Source organism: Microcebus murinus, chromosome 15, assembly GCF_040939455.1.
Source record: "Microcebus murinus isolate Inina chromosome 15, M.murinus_Inina_mat1.0, whole genome shotgun sequence".
Taxonomy (NCBI): Eukaryota; Metazoa; Chordata; class Mammalia; order Primates; family Cheirogaleidae; genus Microcebus; species Microcebus murinus.
The window spans coordinates 35,850,867-35,868,492 of record NC_134118.1 but is presented as its reverse complement, the minus strand read 5'-3'; the positions used below and the strand labels follow the sequence as shown (position 1 = coordinate 35,868,492).

The 17,626-nt window shown below is 44.1% G+C and overlaps 1 protein-coding gene and 1 long non-coding RNA gene across 7 annotated transcripts in view; both read left to right on the top strand.

The window, feature by feature from the left end:
• TMEM131L (transmembrane 131 like) overlaps positions 1 to 17,626 on the top strand; it is a 161,645-nt gene that overhangs the window by 45,175 nt on the left and 98,844 nt on the right. Inside the window, exon 1 of one of the 6 annotated variants that reach the window (XM_076010570.1) lies at positions 8,415 to 11,881. The exons of the other annotated variants lie outside the window; for them this stretch is intronic. Coding sequence (XP_075866685.1) covers positions 11,850 to 11,881 — 32 coding nt within the window. The 5' untranslated portion in view covers positions 8,415 to 11,849. Of the gene's footprint in view, positions 1 to 8,414; positions 11,882 to 17,626 lie in introns of those variants that run through there. 6 annotated transcript variants of the gene reach the window in all.
• Positions 10 to 5,696, top strand: LOC142876348 (uncharacterized). Its single transcript, XR_012923238.1, has 2 exons — positions 10 to 4,059; positions 5,448 to 5,696. It is a non-coding gene; the product is annotated as an uncharacterized LOC142876348 (long non-coding RNA).

Sequence of the window (17,626 nt, the reverse complement as noted above, 5' to 3'; positions counted from 1 at the left end):
GTTATTGAGAAATTTCCTATTGATTAAAATAATATATGACAATTAAAGAAAATGATAGGCTTGTGAATGTGTTGGCTGTGTTTGCTATAAAAATCCAACAGCCTGACTTGATGCTCAGGCTCTGTTTTCTCCCTAGGATGTATCAAAACCGATTTTCAGCTTTTTCATGGAACATATGATTCTGGGGATGCAGGTGCTGATTTCTTAGCTGTCTCCGAATGATGCCTACTCTTTCCTGCGTTCTCCACGTCAGTGTAGGCATTGATGAGAATTCTAGCTGTTGGGGCCATGAAGACATTTCCTTGCTGTATCTTAAACATTTGAACACTGTTCTTACATTTCCTGTGACCTGTTTCTCGTCTTTATGTGTAATACTTTTCTCCCCACCTTCCTGGGGGGAAAATTCTATGTGAAAGGACTTGTTAAATCAGTGATATGATACAGTCTTGGGGAAAATGAGAAGTCCTGTGAGCATGGGAAACCTGCTGGTGAGATGTTGGCTCTGTGGGGTACTTTTTGTACTTAGAGATTTCGTAGGGAAAGTTCTCTGGGATTTCAACAGCAGTTGTTCTGTTGTCATGTGTAAATATTTTTTTCTGAGTTGCTTGCTTGGGGCCAAGATTTCGTTCAAAACTGCTGAAAATTATTTAGTGGCTTAGCATACTTTTTTTTTTTTAAGTTAAAGACTTTGTACCCAAGTCCAGATGGATGGGTCTCTCACTTTTTCTTTTTGCTACAGATATTGTGAAGTGTTACTTAAACTTTGGGTGACATTAACACCACAGAAGGAGAAAAGCTGGGATAAAGGGATGCGTGCGGATGCTGTACGTTGTTATGGGTTTGCACATGCACCTGTCTATTAGCCGGCACATTGAGAATATGGAGGACGACTGAATAATCTTAAACTTCAATATGTAGGTTTACACAGGAGGGAAACAACAGGCAAAGCTAATTGTAAAGCAGATATGTACATTTAGAACATAGGTAATTTGGCCAATTTCAGAGGGTAGGGAAAAAGGTAAAATGGGCCCTACAGGGTCAGTTGCTGTTATATACCCCATCAGGATTGAGGGGCATGTCAGGCTTTGAGACAGAAATTCACTGTGCATTTCTAGGAAGATGGTCTTTTGACATGAGAGGACTATGAAGAACCTGCAAGAGAAATAGGATTAGATGCTATGGACAAATAGGGAAGTTTGCTAGTCCTTGACCACAGGGAGTTCACACATTTACACACATGAAAACAAAACTACCAGGGTGAAGCCCAAGCGAATGATACAACAGTGAGTTGCTCACGGAAAGAACCAGAAATCTGCTGGGGACCTGCGGTGAGGTCGTCTATGTGGACTTGCTTCCCCATCTGGGCTGGCTTTGGGGGTCAGGGGCTTTGAAGGCTTTGAACAACATGGTCCATCTTTCTTGGTACCAATTTTACTTAAGATTTGGGAGGAAGATTTTTATATTAAAATGAAAGTTAGAGAGCTCAATTTGCATACATCTTAAAAATAGATGACTAGTCCTGGATATTTTTCATACTTTGGGCAGGAAACTGGGGAGGTCCCAGGTCTTCAGTGCAGTTCATTCTCCTCTGTTGGGATTTCAGAGGGCAAAGTTTGAAAACCACTGATGAGTGATTAGGAAAGGCCCGCTTTGTGCTCTCTGTCCTCTTTCCTGATAACTGAGTGGGTTTGGTAAAGAACAATTGTTAAATACTTCATTTCTGTGAGACAAGTGGGCGTGCCAGGGATTCACGATTGGAATGGATTAATTATTAAATGCGAAGAGTTGTTGGAGCGCTACTGAAAGTATTTTTGGCTTAGAATTAACAGGAGGAGGCCGGGCGCGGTGGCTCACGCCTGTAATCCTAGCACTCTGGGAGGCCAAGGCGGGCGGATTGCTCAAGGTCAGGAGTTCAAAACCAGCCTGAGCAAGACCCCGTCTCTACCATAAAAATAGAAAGAAATTAATTGGCCAACTAATATATATATATATAAAAATCAGCCGGGCATGGTGGCTTGTGCCTGTAGTCCCAGCTACTCGGGAGGCTGAGGCAGGAGGATCGCTTGAGCCCAGGAGTTTGAGGTTGCTGTGAGCTAGGCTGACGCCACGGCACTCACTCTAGCCTAGGTAAGAAAGCGAGACTCTGTCTCAAAAAAAAAAAAAAAAAAAGAATTAACAGGAGGGCCTGGGGAGCCTTTCATGGGGGTAGTTGTAGCTTCTGCTTTTTCAGTCGAGGTCTTTGGATCTAGCACCTAAGATAGTGCCCGGAAGAGACAGAGCAGGTGTTTGGGATGCCGGTGTTGAAGGAGTGAGTGGGGGAAGTGACTTGCCATCCTTCCCGGGAAGCCTGTTCTTTGTGTGAGTGATTTTGGGGGAGGAGGGAGATAAGTCCAGCTTGGGGAGCAGCACTGCCCACAGGTTGGGGTACGTAGACCATAATCACCTCCCAGCTCTGGAATCTCGAGCCTTGTTTCCTCACGTGCACCGTGGGGATGGGGGACCCGTCTGGGCTGGTTGCGAGGACGGGATAACGTGAGTACATGTCAGGGATTCAGCGAATGGCCGTGGTGGTGGCTGTGTTGGGGACGATGGTGCTGATGTCATTGAGGATGAGGGGTGAATATTTCTCCAGGGAGAATTCTGGACCTTGGCCTTCCAGGCAGGACTGTCTCACATATGTATTCCACCCTTGCCGTTGTGGTTTGGAAATTAGTTTCCATTATAATCACTGGAACCGCTGTGCAGTGCTGGAGAAAAGCACGTGTCGTCGTTAAATATAGGTGGACCTTGCTTTAGATCAAATATTAATACATTCCTGAAGACTGTTCTTTTTTATTTATTTATTTTTAAAAATTGTGGTAAGATATATAAATAACATAAAATTTTTGACCAGGTCAGTGGCATTAAGTACATTCACGTTACAGGGCAGTTGTGACCACTGTCCACCTCCAGAAATCTTTTCTTTTTGCAAAACGGAAACCCTGTGCCCATTCACCACTAACTCCCCATTGCCCAAACCCCTAGCCCCCGGCAACCACCCTTCTACTTTCTCTATATGAATTTGGCTACTCTGAGTACCTCATGTGAGTAGCATCATATGATATTTTGGGACTAGGTTGTTTCGCTTAGCATAATGTCTTCAAGGTTCATCCATGTTGTTGCATTTTTTGTGTGTGTGTGGTTCTGTGTTTTTTGTGTCTTGTTCTTATTACAGAAGAAATGCATGTCTATTTTATAGTCTTTGAACAATATACAGAAGAATGAAAAGATCCCATGATTCCCCTACCCAGCAGACCTCTTGTTATTTTGGTGTATGTGCTTCTACAGAGATTGTGTCTTAAAGCAGAATAGTGTAGAGTAAAATCCTGCATGTGCTATACTAGGGCCTCTGGTTTCTCTGGGCATGAGGGAACAGTTGAAAATAAGTGGGTTTTTTTTTTGTTGTTTTTTGAGACAGGGTCTCACTCTATTGTCTAGGCTAGGGTGCCGTGGCATCATCATAGCTCACTGCAACCTCAAACTCCTGGGCTCAAGTGATCCTCCTTCCTTAGTCTCCCAAGTAGGTGAGAATACAGGTGCGTGCAACCACCTGTGGTTAATTTTTCTGTTTTTTTTTTTTGTAGAGATGGGGACTTGCTTAGGCTGGTTTTGAACTCTTGGCCTCAAGCGATTCTCTTGCCTCGGCCTCCCAAAGTGCTAGGATTACAGGTGTGAGCCACTGCACCTGGCCTGAATATAAGTTTTGAAAAGAGTGGGAAATCAAATGTGGGCTTATGTTAGACTGTGGTGAGGGAGGTGGGGGAGAAACGTGGGGCAGCGAAGTGGGAACCCTCAACCGCCGTTTACGAAATGGGACGTTCCCACCTTTGAAGCTTGAGCTTGTGGGTTTTGAGTTCCTGTTTTGTGCCCTTTTAATTTCAACTTTCTAAGTTTGTAAGTTTGTGAGTTCTAAGTTCCTAAATTCGTAGTAAATAGTAGTCTTAACTTTCATTATGTGCAAATATTAGGAGACCTCAAAAAGGTAGCCTCTCTCTTTTTGAAGTGTGTGTGTGTGTATGTGTGGGGCTAAGAAGGAAGAGAGCGGGTGGAAATTGGGGCGAGGGCCTGTCCTCTGGGCCTAGGAACTCTGCAGGGTGTGGCTCTTCCAAGAAGCCTGGCCCCTCCCCCAGCACCCCCCCCCCCAGCTACTTCTGCCAGAACCTTTGGTGCTCTAGTTCTTTCTTACTTGTCTCTGCCAGTGAGCTGGAGCTCTTTAAGAGCGAGATCCTTTGGTTATTTTTATTTTTGCATTCCCAGCCCCTACTTGGGTGTCATAGCCCTAGACAGTCTTTAATAAACGTTTTTTGGAATGAATGAATGAATGAGAGCCTGCCCCAGAAGATGCTCATTCCCCAGCCTCAGCCTATTTTCATTTCTCACCTCACCTGCCTTTACCCCTCTGGGGGGTCCCCTCCTCAAAGGCCTCCCCATCCTTCCTCCTCCGCCACCCACAGACCGCCCCCAGCGCTGGGCTTGCCCACAGCCTTGCCTGGAGTTGGCTTCAGTGAACAAGGGTGAACAAGCCGAGCAGAGGAAAGCCCGGTGCCTTTGCCAGGGCTGCAGAGCGTGGGTTTTCCCTTAGCCCACTCTGACACGTGGTGCTTGGGCTTTATAGGACTTACGCGTTGAGTAGGTTTTTGTGGCTTATTCACTTAGACCATCATGTGTTATATTTCTGTGGGATTGTGTTTCTCAGTTCTTAAAAAGTAGTTAAAGGCCATAGGATTTACCTGTATTTTTAACTTTGGTGCTCTTAGCATTTTATGTCGGAATAAAACCTGAAGTATGGTTTCTTGTGAATATAAATCCCAAATGTTACGCCGGCATTTGGCAAACCATGGGGCTTACTTTAGTTACTTAGAACTGCCAGAGTTATGTTGCTCTTAAACTTGGAAGTATTTGTGAAACTTAGGAATTTGCTAGTATCTGTCTCCTTTGCTGCCTGTTGAATGAAATTCCTTCTATAAGACGTGAGGTCAGGCAGTTTGCCTACAGCTAGCGAGGGGGACAGTCATCTCAGGAACGCAATGCAGGCGGGAGAGAAGCATACGAAGCCAAAAATTAAAATTTTGAAGGAAGACAGAACTTCGTTGTGTAGGAGGAAACCAACTCTGATGTAAGTGTGAAGGTAAGAAGGGGAAGTCTTTGAGGAAGAGGAATTGAAGTTTTAGAAGAGGCAAAGGCTGACATTTGCGGAGTAGGTTGGCTCACTGTTCTGAAGGATGTGCTCGTGAGAACCACTCAGAAGAGAGGTTGCATGCTTCTGACTGGCCTCCAGGTTTTATAGTTGCATTTTCATGTGGTCACTCATTATCGTATTATTATTCATGGGATTGTGGCGGAAAGTCTGCCTAGTCAGGCTGGGTGCGGTGGCTCACCCCGTAATCCTAGCACTCTGGAAGGCCCAGGTGGGAGGATCGCTTTAGGTCAGGAGTTCAAGACCAGCCTAAGCAAGAGCAAAACCCATCCCTACTGAAAATAGAAATAATTAGCCAGGCTTGGTAACACGTGCCTGTAGTTCTAGCTACTGGGGAAGCTGAGGCAGGAGGATCACTTGCTCCCAGATATGTGAGGTTGCTGTGAGCTCTGATGATGCCACTGCACTCTAGCCTGGGCAATAGAGCAAGACTCTGTCTCAAAAAAAAAAAAAATTAAAACGTTTTTCTAAATCAGGGTCACACCTAGAAAAGAAGCTGTCCCCCTTACTTCTGCAGTCAGCCTTAGTGATTATACAGAAAGTTACATTTTACTCCCCCCCCCCACTCAGTGAAATACCCAAGGTCTCTCCACATCAGAGGAGGCCTTAAACAGTTTGTAAAGCGAGCATATTCTGGTTGTGTGTCAGCCCTGCCCTTACTTCATGACATAGTTTTCTCATTACAGAAGTCATGTTTGTTATAGGAAGATTAAGTAATTCAGAAAAGAACAAAAGAGTAAAAATCATCATCACCCTCCTCTCCTTGCTCAGAACCGATGGACCAGCACATCTCTCTGAGATTTGTTGGGATGTCCTTTTGTCTTTCCCATGTTTCCCTTCTGCTTGACTTTTTCAGTCTCTCCTGCAGAAATTGTGGGAAATTTGGCCCCTGGCTGCTGCAGGTCGCCCTTCTCAGAACTTTGTGTCCCAAGGGTCCCTTCCAGCGCACGTGGTCCAGGGAAGGAGCCTGTGGGTTGCTAGGAGGCTGTCAGAGTCTCTGACCAGAAGGAGGGGACCGGAGCACAGCCGGGGGCCAAAAGCCAGGGCTGCTCCCCGGCAGTCCAGATCTTCTCCCAGAGTGCTTTGTAAACTTTAATAAGGCCAAGAAGAAAAATGGTAGCTTATAACAGGCACGTAGATAAGTTTCAGTGGCTGACATTATTCTCAGGTAAAATGTGTTTATATGGGAGAGTTATATTTGTGTTAGCTTTGTCTGTGTTATTTTGGAGACAGCCTGTATATTAACGGTGTATGCATTTTGTCTATTTAAAGGGACTTTTGTGAAGAAGGCTGGCTTGTCTAGCAGTGCATGGGATTGCTTGGTAGAAGGCCTGGGTTTATTTCTCTGCTCTGCTATTTAATCACATCCCTGACCTTGAGCAAGTGCACCTCTGGGATTCTGTGTCCTGGCCTGGAGAAAGAGAGATTTAGACCCTGTGGTCTCTTAAGGTCACTTCTAACTAAAAACTCTAATGTTAAGGTTGAATGCCTGATTTTATCACTTTATATTATTTAGAGGATTTGTAGCGTAGATTTTGTGCAGTGTCGTCATTACTGTGATTTATTGGGTGCCTTTGGCCAGGATGTAACCCTTCAGTTACAATGTAGTTCTCATGAGAAGATGTGAATGGCTTTATGTTGCGGTTTCCAGGAACGTGCTGTGGAGTAAAAGCCGGGGCTGTCTCTGTACTCTGTAAGTGGCTTCATTGGATGGCACACTTTTTAATGGGCACACTGCCGTTTGGACAGCGAAGCATACTTCATGTGATGCTAAGTGTGATAACGGCACGCTGCCCAAGTATCTGACAGGCGTCCTCTGCTTTGTGTAGGCTGATGTGACTTGATACAAAATGATTACCCTCTTATCAAGTATGTGTGAGTGATGCAAAAACAGATCAGGCATATATTTGAAAGTTTGTTTTTAGGTTTTTTTTAAAGGATTTTTTCCCCTAATTTTCTTGAAATAGTGGTTCTTTTAGCATCTCTATAGCCAGTGCCTGTTCTTTCATCACAGATTTTAACGGCCTCATAAATAAATGCTTTTCTGTTCAGTTTCTTACATTTCTTTTTATTCCTGCTGCTGCCTGAGCCTGACTGGTTCTCATTTGTTAGTTGGTTTCCCACTTAGATCTCTAGATCAGCGTGTCTTAAACATCGAGGTGCACGCACATCATCTAGGAGCCTTGTTGGCTTGGAGATAGTGATTTAGTCGGCCTAGAGTGAGGCCTGTGATTGTGTGTCTCTAACAGACTCCTGGACAATGCAGTGCTGCTGCTCTGCGGACCACAGTTTGAATAGCAAGGGCATAAAGTCTATGTAGGCCAAACCCGGTTCCCCCTGTCCTCCCACCCAGAGGCATCTCTTCTCCCGCTCACTCCCTGCATTATTCGTGTGAGAGTCGTTTACCGAGCCTAACTCCAGCTATCCCGACACATGTGTTTTGAGCACTTCCTCCTGCAGATGCTGTATTGGACTGTGGGTGCAAGGATGAAGGACACACTCCCTGCGCCCAGGAAGCTTGCCATCTTGGGATGAGGCCAGTGGGGTTTGTAAATAGCTGCTGTCATATTGTGAAACAGCTCTGGAATTAGAGGTAGGTGTAAAATGCTGAGGAAACAGAGGAGGGAGAAATTGTTCCAGTAATTAAGTTTTCACATCATGTCTATTCTGTTGAGAGCATTTGTAAGGTTCTGGGCTCTTGACAAGGTCTATGTTTAATTTATTGCATATATTTATCTGTGTGTCCCTTTTGTCTGGGACAGTGCCTGAGATATGGTAGTGCTTATGACGTAGTGTGTATGGACGAGGTTTATTAACCCTACTAGAAAGACTGAAGATCCTTGGTCAGGCATCAGATCACTGTCTTTTTTTCAGTTGCATCTCTGGTGTAAAGTTCACATATTGGGCCGAGCGCGGTGGCTCAGGCCTGTAATCCTAGCACTCTGGGAGGCTGAGGTGGATGGATTGCTCAAGGTCAGGAGTTCAAAACCAGCCTGAGCAAGAGCGAGACCCTGTCTCTCTCTACTAAAAATAGAAAGAGATTAATTGACCAACTTAAAAAATATATATATATATATATATATATATATATATATATATATATATATATATATTAGCCAGGCCTGGTGGTGCATGCCTGTAGTCCCAGCTACTCGGGAGGCTGAGGCAGGAGGTTTGCCTGAGCTCAGGAGTTTGAGGTTGCTGTGAGCTAGGCTGACGCCATGGTACTCTAGCCCCAGCAACAGAGTGAGACTCTGTCTTAAAAAAAAAAAAAGTTCACATACATATTAGACACAGTCTATTGATGTTTTAGGATTTGGGGTTATTCTAACAGGTAGTTGTGACTGGCAGTAGTAAATGAATCTCACATTCATTTATGACAGTGAAAGTCATTTTTGCTGTAATTATTTGGTGACTTGTTTCCCAAATCCTCAGTGTCTTCTCGTCTTTTTTACGGTGCACTGATCAAAACCAGGCTGATGTGGCAAGGCCTGAGAGGAAGGTGTGTGACACCCTTCCCCCCTCAATTTGTGTCTTCGTTTGATGTTTACCTCCCTATCTTAGCTTTACTTCACAGTTGCATAATTGGTAGCCAGGGAAAAAAATCAGAATCTGGGGTCTTTTATGTTCCAGGAAATGGATCACCAAAAAAGTGTACCTGACACGTTTACCTGGGCAGTGTCTGGCTGGGCTTGGACTACAACCTTGGACCTCAGCCCTGAGATGAAGGCTCTTCTGCAGCATTGGGGTCTAGCCTTGTCCCTTTGTTGTTCACTTGTTAGTTTTTTGTGCCTCAGGGGACCACCTTGCATTTATTTATTTTCAGTTTCATATTTTTGGTACCATATCTGTGCAATTTTTAGAGGCTTCTCTGATTCGTAGTCCTTGTTTGAATGCTGTGGCCGTGCCGTGAATTTGAGCAGGTCCTTTCCCTGGCGTCTGGTAGGAGTCTTCTTGCCACGCTGAAGGACATGGCCTGCCTTGGCCTTGGAGTGCATCGGCCCGTTGAGTTCTCCCATCTCTGTGACATGGAGAGCCGTGTAAGATGTGTATGTGGTTTTAAACCTGGGAGTGAAATATCAGAGCTTTGCTTCTAGAAGTTGGCATTATATAACATAAATAAGGTTACAGCTTGCCTCTTCAGGTGGGTTATTTAGTTGTAGCAACGGAAACTTATTAATAGGGAAAACCCAGCATATGAAAACAGAACAGAGAGCAAGACTATTGGAGCTCCTAGCAGTTGGCATTGGTAGATTTGTGTGGGTTGCAAAGCATAAGTTTTGTATTTGATATTTCCTTTTCCAGTGACTGGAGAAAACTATGTGACATGTTTTAAAATACTGAAAAAAAGAGTACTAGTTTCAAAATTGAGTGTGCAGTCAACCAGACTGCAGTAATGCAGATAAACCATTCCCCTCTGGAAACTCAGGGGGTTTCAAAACAACGAAACAATGAACAGTGAAGTGAGAGAAAGTGTAAGTTTAAAAGCAGATAAAGAAGGAAAATACTTTTGAATATAAGGAGGAAATAACTTTCTCACTTCTGTTTTCTTTTTATGTTGCTCCTACTTTTTTTTTTTTTTTTTTTTTTAATAATGGTGTTGTCTCTCATAGTTTCTGGTCCTAGGCCTGGCTCATAAAGCGTTTGTTTCAAAGTTGCTGTTGAACGAGCAGAGCAGGTATAATGTCTGCCTCTGTTTTAGAGCTTCCAAGACTAATGGAAATAGCATAGGGTAGAAGGGGATTTGTCTGGGGTTGGGGGCCAGCCCCTCCCTGGGAGAGTGTGGGCTGGAGATATGGTAGACTTTGAAACTCAAGAGAAACGTCAGCGGTGGTTTCTTATCTGACCATGTACAGTGTGTTGTCGGGCACACCAGGCTTTAATTTTCGTGCCCTTCTGTAGGGCAGCTGTTGTGTGGAGTCTGGCCTAGGAGGGTTGTGGCCTCTTGATTAAAGAGGTGGGATCCGGTAAGGTGAGGAAGAACCTTTCAATCGCTGCTATCTCCACTGTCTGGAGGGCTGTAGAGACCACTCATCAGTAGCCTGTTCTAGGATGACTGGTGACTTCTGGGATATTTTGTGGTTAATTTTATCTTGGTGCTTATAGGAAGTGACACTTAACCTAGTGTCTGTGAACTTCGACTTTCATCTGTAGAAGATGGAAATGTTCTGTTCCATATAAAGGCGGTTGTACTTGCAGTAGTAAAAGAAATGACTGAATACTCTGAGTTTTCTATTTTAAGGAAATTGTACACAGCATGCTTCTAAATCCTGGTGGATGAGATGGGATCCTTTTACAAAAGGAAGTAAAATTTCCACTTAAATTGGCAAGCTTTTGTGGGTGTACCTCTTTCACCTTCGGCATAACCTGAAGAGAAACTTATTCAATGTGTATGTTTCCACGTACTGAAAGTGCATATATAAAGAAACCTGTGTGGACTCGTTATTTAGAAATAGATATATGCATTTTGGAAGGGAAGTGGTTTGAAAGAACTGAAAAACCAAAAGGGAGAGAAACTTAATCCTCAGGGGGAAAATGTTAATTAACCCAAACACAAATATAATATCAAATTAAATCTAGGAGGAAAAGTAGTTTGCTCATAGCGGAAAATAAATTTAAGCATTTTAAGGGTACGCTGTGTCGTATTCTCTGGCTTGAATCCTTGAGTTGGGAACGATTCATTTGCTTCAAAGACCTCTTTCCTCCCCACTCCTTCCAGGCAACCTGCAGAAGATTTTCCATGTTTGACATATGCTCATGTTTTGAAGTCGCACAGTGTATTGTATTAAGTAAGATCTGATTGCAAAAATGGGCTCTTTTAAAACAGGCTGTTACACAAGATGTTACCATATGTTCATTTCAGGAGATCTCGTACATGCTTTAAGAAAAGAACAACTGTCATTATTTCAAATCTAAGTCATTTATAGTTCATATTGGTGTCAGGTATTTCATTTGCAGCATCTAAAATTCTTACTGTCTCTACTGGTCTTTTTTCTTAGGTCTCTGCTGCTTCCCTGAGAATACAGACTCCTTGTGGTCAGGGCCTGTGTTTTATATTTTTATCTGTTCACTGCACCTATGCTGTCTTGGCCATAGGGTCCAGAAAATACTGTGTAAAAATTGTGGTTGGATTTTGGCAGATCTTGATAATGTGCTTATTAGAGTTTTTCAGGGGAGGTGATATCAGTGTATCTTGTAAACGTAGCCCCATCGGTTTAGTTCAGGTGCCATTAATTGGTGAATGACGGGATTTGGGGGGAAAGAGGCAGTTTATTGGATGGTAAATCAGAACCTTGTAAGATCTGAACAGGCTGCATTATTAGCTAATTTGAAGAGGAAATTAAAAATACACTGTTAGGTATGGTACAGTACTGGGATCTGAATTGGCAGTTTCCCCACAGGAAGGGGAAATAGAAGAAGGCCCAGAGGAAGTAATGTAGGTGAAAGAGATTGGCAGTGTTAGAGACTGCTTGAAAGGAAATGCTGCCTGAGTGTGTGTTAGACTCCTTTGTCTAGGGGACGCGGGCATTGCTGGACTCAGTTCTGGCAACCACCTTTAAAAGGCATTCGATAATACAAAGCAGCGGAGTAGCATCAGAAGCACGTTTAACTCATGCATATTGAACTTCTGGAGCATAGCGAAAAGTGAGTGATTCTTCCCACCACGAGACTTAGTGGGTAGGTGACTGTGCAGGACCAGTGGTGGTGGCACAGGCAGCTCTTAGGTCTTGGGCTCACAGCTAGCAGGGCGTGGCTGACTCAGTAGTTCCAGGGTGGCTTCCTGAGGCACCCCACCTTCCCCACGTGGCAGAGGCACGAGCATCCCTGGGGGGCCAGTTGCCCATGGCTCTGGGAGTCTTTCTTGGAGGCTCTGCATAGAGCCGGCTCCCCTTGAACTCTTCAGCAATTTTGTAAGCACCTAATTCTCCGTATTAAGTCGCTTTCTGCTTAAAACAGCAAGTTTGTTTCCTGCAACCTGATTCTCACTGAGACTGAAGAATTTTATAATGGAATGTACTGCATTGGAAACAGCAGCGTCCCTGGAAGTATCTGGGAATGAGCAGCAGATGGGGGATAAGTGGATCGGTGGTTCCCAAACACACATACTGTGACTCATCCTGCTCCTCCTAATGGAGAGGGAGGGAATGTTTAGGAGCTACACATTTTTAAAGATTCCACTACAAGGGATTCACCCTTTCTCAGATTTAAAGGGATGAATTCTGTAACTATTGCCAGAATGTGGCAGTATTTCTAGTGTGGACTATGCAGGACTTCCCTTTTTCGTTATTATTACAGGAATTACTACTGTATTTCAAAAATATTACTGAATACAGAATAAAAATTGAGTTGCTTGTAATGAGAGTTAAAAATTTAACAATATTTTATGCAGTCTTTTGTTATATAAACATGGCATTTTACAGGATAATACACTGTTTTATTGTATAAAGTGCTGTTAGTATATTGTCTTATCTCTGTTTATAGTTAAAGGGAAAACACAATGGAAGTTATTTAAAATACGGAAATGCCTCCTAAGAAGAGAGGTCAAGGGATTATTTGGAGAACTGGCGAATTCAGAATAATTTAGCGGTATTAGAGTTCACTGGGCTCGGGAAGCCAGGTAGTTTAAGGCTCATGTGTCTTCTGTGAGCACTTGTTCTGCTCTTACTTGATTTAGCCCTCTTCCCTCTCCCTCTCCACCCTTCCCTCAAAACCCAGTCCTGATTTCTGCCCTTCTCTTCATCTTCTCATGCTGGCTTTTTTAAAGGTACATGCTAACAAACGAAGAAGGAAGTCTCCATTGTTCTTCAGTGTAATAGTGTCTGCTTGATTGAAATTGATTAGGTCTGGATGATTGGAGTCCTTGTAGCAGCAGGGGTTATATGTCAAATGGATCTCCACTGAAGGGCAAGGCTGTTCTTCCTCTGCAGCTGCCAGGCTGCTTGAAATTAGGCAGAATGATTTTGCACTTGGATAATAGGCAGGAATTAACTGCAGCTTGCAAGGTGCTGCATAATGATGGGAAATGTGGATGGTGCTAATCAAATGCATCTGCATATGGCATTTTCATTATGCACAGGAGGCGGATGCGTGCCCGGAAAGGGAATGAGCTAGGGTAGAGCTTGTATGGTTCATGTTTGAGAAGTTGCATCTGCAGAAATAGCCTCCTTGCTTTCCTGCATGGAATCCTGACAGGAATAATTTAATCAGGAGGCTGGTGTATGTACTTAGTTGCTACTGGTTTTTTGTTTTTTTTTTAAACAGCTTCATTGAGATATTTTTCACATGCCATACAATTCACCTATTTAAAGAGTGTAATTCATTGTTTTTTAGTGTATTTGTGGGGTTGTACAGCCACCACCACACTCTAATTTAGAATATTTTTGTCCCTCCTAAAAGAAGCTGTTGGTATCTTTTATAAAGATAATGTAATTTGCACTTTTTAAGGGACACCTTTTCCCTTTTTTTATTGATAGTGCAGATCATCTTTGGCCTTTTGCAAAATCATCCTATTTCTCAAAAAGTATTTGTTTTCATAAACAGTCATAAATGTATTTTAAGGTTCTAGTTTCTTGCCTTTTAGACCCAACTTCATGAATTACATTTTAGTTGCTGGGTTCATCTACCTCTAAGTTGGGACCTTCTCAGCTTCCAGCAGCAGATTCCACTCATCTAGCTTAAGCATTAAAAGGAACTCATGTGTTCCGGTAACCTGGAGGAAGCAGGGGTGTTGGCTTCAGGCACAGTGGATTTGAGAGTTCTTTACCTCTCTGCTCATTTTATCTTCGTGTTGGCGACATTCACCCCCATTGTAGCTGATGGACACAGATGTGGGAGTAGGGTATGTATCTGCAGCAGAGCAAGGGGAGGTTGTAGGTTGGCTGTGCCTCCCCTCAGCTTGCCTATGTTTTGTGTGTAACTGGCTTATAAATGCTGTAGGATTTGATGTATTCTTCATTCTGGGGCTACAGATCACTTCATTCAAGCGGTGGGACTATAAGAACCATCTCAGGCGTGTTGCAGTACCCAACGTTGATGACTCAGATAGTTAGTGAAAGGATTTGAACTGGGCCCAGGCTGTGAGTTGTACTTTCAAAAAGATTCTCTCCAAACCAAGGGCTAACAACCCGGACCACTTCTTACAGTCCAGATCCACCCAGTAGCACAATTTCCAGCTTAATCTCTTACGTATCTTTTCAATGCCTGATTCAATTGCCTCATTTTCCTCAGTAGTATCCTACAACTTTTGTGTTTTTAGATTTCTTAGTTATCTTGCCATCTTATTAATAATTACAGCATTTGTAATTTAGTAAATCACTCTAATTTTGTATGCCCTTGGCATGATTAGACCTGATATTTTTAAAAAGCTAAATAAGAAATATGACTTATCTGACATTGTTTTTAAAAAATATTCTATATACTTTGTTTTTATAAATTAGATTTTATAAAGGTTTAAGTTGAAATTTGGGAAACATTTTTTCATGATTTTGTAGATGAGGCCAATTTCATACTGGATAATTAAAAACAAATATTCTGAGGCCTGAATTGTGACTTTATAGATCCATGACACCAGTGGGAAAGTGGTGCTGGGAAAGTGGTTTCCTTTGTCCAACACATGTTACTGAGCAACTGGTCTCTAAATGCTTGGGACTCATTAGCAAACAAAATAGACCCAAACCCCTGTCCTAGTGGCCTTTGGAAGAGAGAGACAGCAAACCCAAATATAATAGCTAAGCTTTGTGGATGTTAGAAGGTGATATGTGCTATGGAAAATGTTGAACCAATAGGGCAGGGAAGGAGAGGATGAGGATTGTGTGGTGGGCTGTAGTTACAAACGGGGTTGAGGCTCATTCAGAGCGTGAGATTTGAGGAAGGTGAGGGAGTTTGCTGTGAGGCTCTCTGCGTGGAGAATGTTCCAGACAGAGAGAGGAGCCACTGCAAAGGCTTTAAGGTGGGACTGTACCTGGTGCATTCACGGTGCAGCCAGAGGCCCCCTTGAGGTGAGAGCAGGGTGCGTACCGAGGTGAGGTCTTGCGGGAGTGGGGAGGGGGTGCCGTGTGAGGCCTTATGCTGGCGGAGATTTCGAGCAGAGCATCTGAACTAGGTTTAAAGAGGCCGTGGTGGGTGGCGGTGCTGAGCCTGGGCCGCAGGGAGACCAGTGAGGCCCTTGCCGCCTGTAACCAAGAGCTCCAGAGAGATGGTGGTGCTGGGACCGGCTGTGGCAGTCGGCCTGGTGAGGTTCTGGCTGCTTTGCAAGCAGAGCTCTCAGGATTTCCGATAGATAGGATGTGGGGTGTGAGATGAGCTCTCTGGGAGGACTCCGAGGTTACTGGTGGGAGCAACTGAGCGGAGATGGCTGTGACCAGGAGCTCAGCCTCACACCTGTTGAGTTTGAGCTGTCTTTGAGACATCCCGGAGGACATGTGGGAGGGCAGCTGGGGTGCTGGGCTGGAGAGAGGCCTGGGCTTGAGATGTAAATGTCCGGTGACCTGTAGCGCCTTAAGGTTGGATGGCTTCAGTGGGTGAGTGATTTTGGATGGACTGGAGGAGAGGGGAGGGGCCCAGTTTGGCCTGGGGTGTCTCTGCATTCAAGGGGTGGTAGAGGAGACTGAGGAGCGAGTTAAAGCAACTGGAGCAAAATAACATAAGCAAGTGTTTTGGAACTGAAACTTTTGTTAGCTTTTAAAAGAACTTATAAATGTGGAAATGTGCTACTTGAATCTGTAAAAAGAAATAATCATAAGCTATGTTTAGGAAGAATATACCTTCCTATGATTCTTGCGTTTTCTAAAAGCACATCCCCCCGAACATTTTTAATATCCTCAAGGGTTCTGAACAATGTAACAGAAAAAATTCTGGAAAATCAGGCGAAAGGGAAGAAATGTGACTGTTACTTTACTCATCCTAACACTGCTGTTAGTATTTTGATAATCGCAGTCTCATTTTCCTCTGTTTGTTTTTTTTAGTTGTAATCGTGCTGCACACAACAGTTTTGTTTCCTTTTATTTACTTGTCACGGCAACTTTTTTTTCATGTTGCTATTATAATCTTCAAAACACAATTTTTGTTGGAGAGCGCTGCTGCTTTTGGAATTAGCATTTGTTGATGGGAGGGTTGGCCGGGTAAAACCTTGCTCCCAGCTGACGTGTGCTTCCCCGCCCTCTGTGCTTTGTCCAGGGGTGCAGCCCGCTGGAAGGAGAGGGGCAGTTGTTAGGGAGGAGCTGGGCTGAAAACCCGACCCCGAGTTAGATGCCGCAGACCTGGCCAGTGGGAGGTGACAAGCTGCCGTGCGGGACTGAGAGGGTGAAGGGGCCCTCGCTCCTGGGCTTGAGGGACCACGCAGGGCCATTCTTTCTTTTGTGACATCTTCAGCGATAACACTCCAGTGCCTCAAGGGTTTGAAAGAAAAATTACAATTTAAAAGGAAAACTCTTAGTGCACGATTTGCATATGAGTGGCTTCTGTATAATTAAGAACAATTAAATTCCCTGGGCTGAATTGAAAGGGGGGCTCCTGCCACCGTTGCTGCCGTTCCCATGGAGTGTGGCTTGGAGCTGTGGGCTCTCTGGAATTCTGCTGGAGGCGCTCTGCCCACCTCCCTGCCACCTCCGATAAATGAAATTCTGAAACAGACACTTTTTAGCCTCCTTTGGTTTGCTTCTGTAGAGTCCGTGGACTTCAGGGGTATGAATCCTACCTACTCTTCCGCTTTTTTACTGACCTTAGAATGGACTGTCCTCACCAAGGGCAAACACTGTGCCAGAAGCTTTGCAAAGCTCTTTACAGGCACATTGCATTTAATCCTCACAATGGATTTAGGGGTATTACGTCAATTTTATAACGGTGGAAACTGAAATTCTGATCTCAGGAACTTTAGGTGATGTCCTGTGCTCATCTTTCTAGTTAACTCCACCTTTGTGCAGTCTCTGATTGGGATCCAGTGAGCCTGTAAGAATTTAGTCAAGTTCATTCATGCCTTCTTTCTTTCTTTCCTTCCTCCTTTCCTTTATTTATTTATTTTAGAGACAGGGTCATGCTCTGTCACCCAGGCTGGACTGCTGTGGCGTCATCATAGCTCACTGTAACCTTGAATTCCTGGGCTCAGGGGATCCTCCTGTCCCAGCCTTCTGTGTTGCTGAGACTATAGCACGCACCGTTGTTATAGAAAGCTTGGCGCTTGTCTTGGAAGCGGCATCAGAATTGTTAGGTAGATAGCTAGGGATCTCCAGCCCTTTCTGGGGACAAGGCCAGTGACTGCTATACCTGGGGGAGGAGGGGACACCCCATGAATCTGCCAGTCAGAACTTAGCGCTCCAACTGCAAAAGGATGCAGAGGACTCTTTAGCCCATGGGCCAAGCATCATAGGTTCAATAGAGTCTGCAAAGGGACTT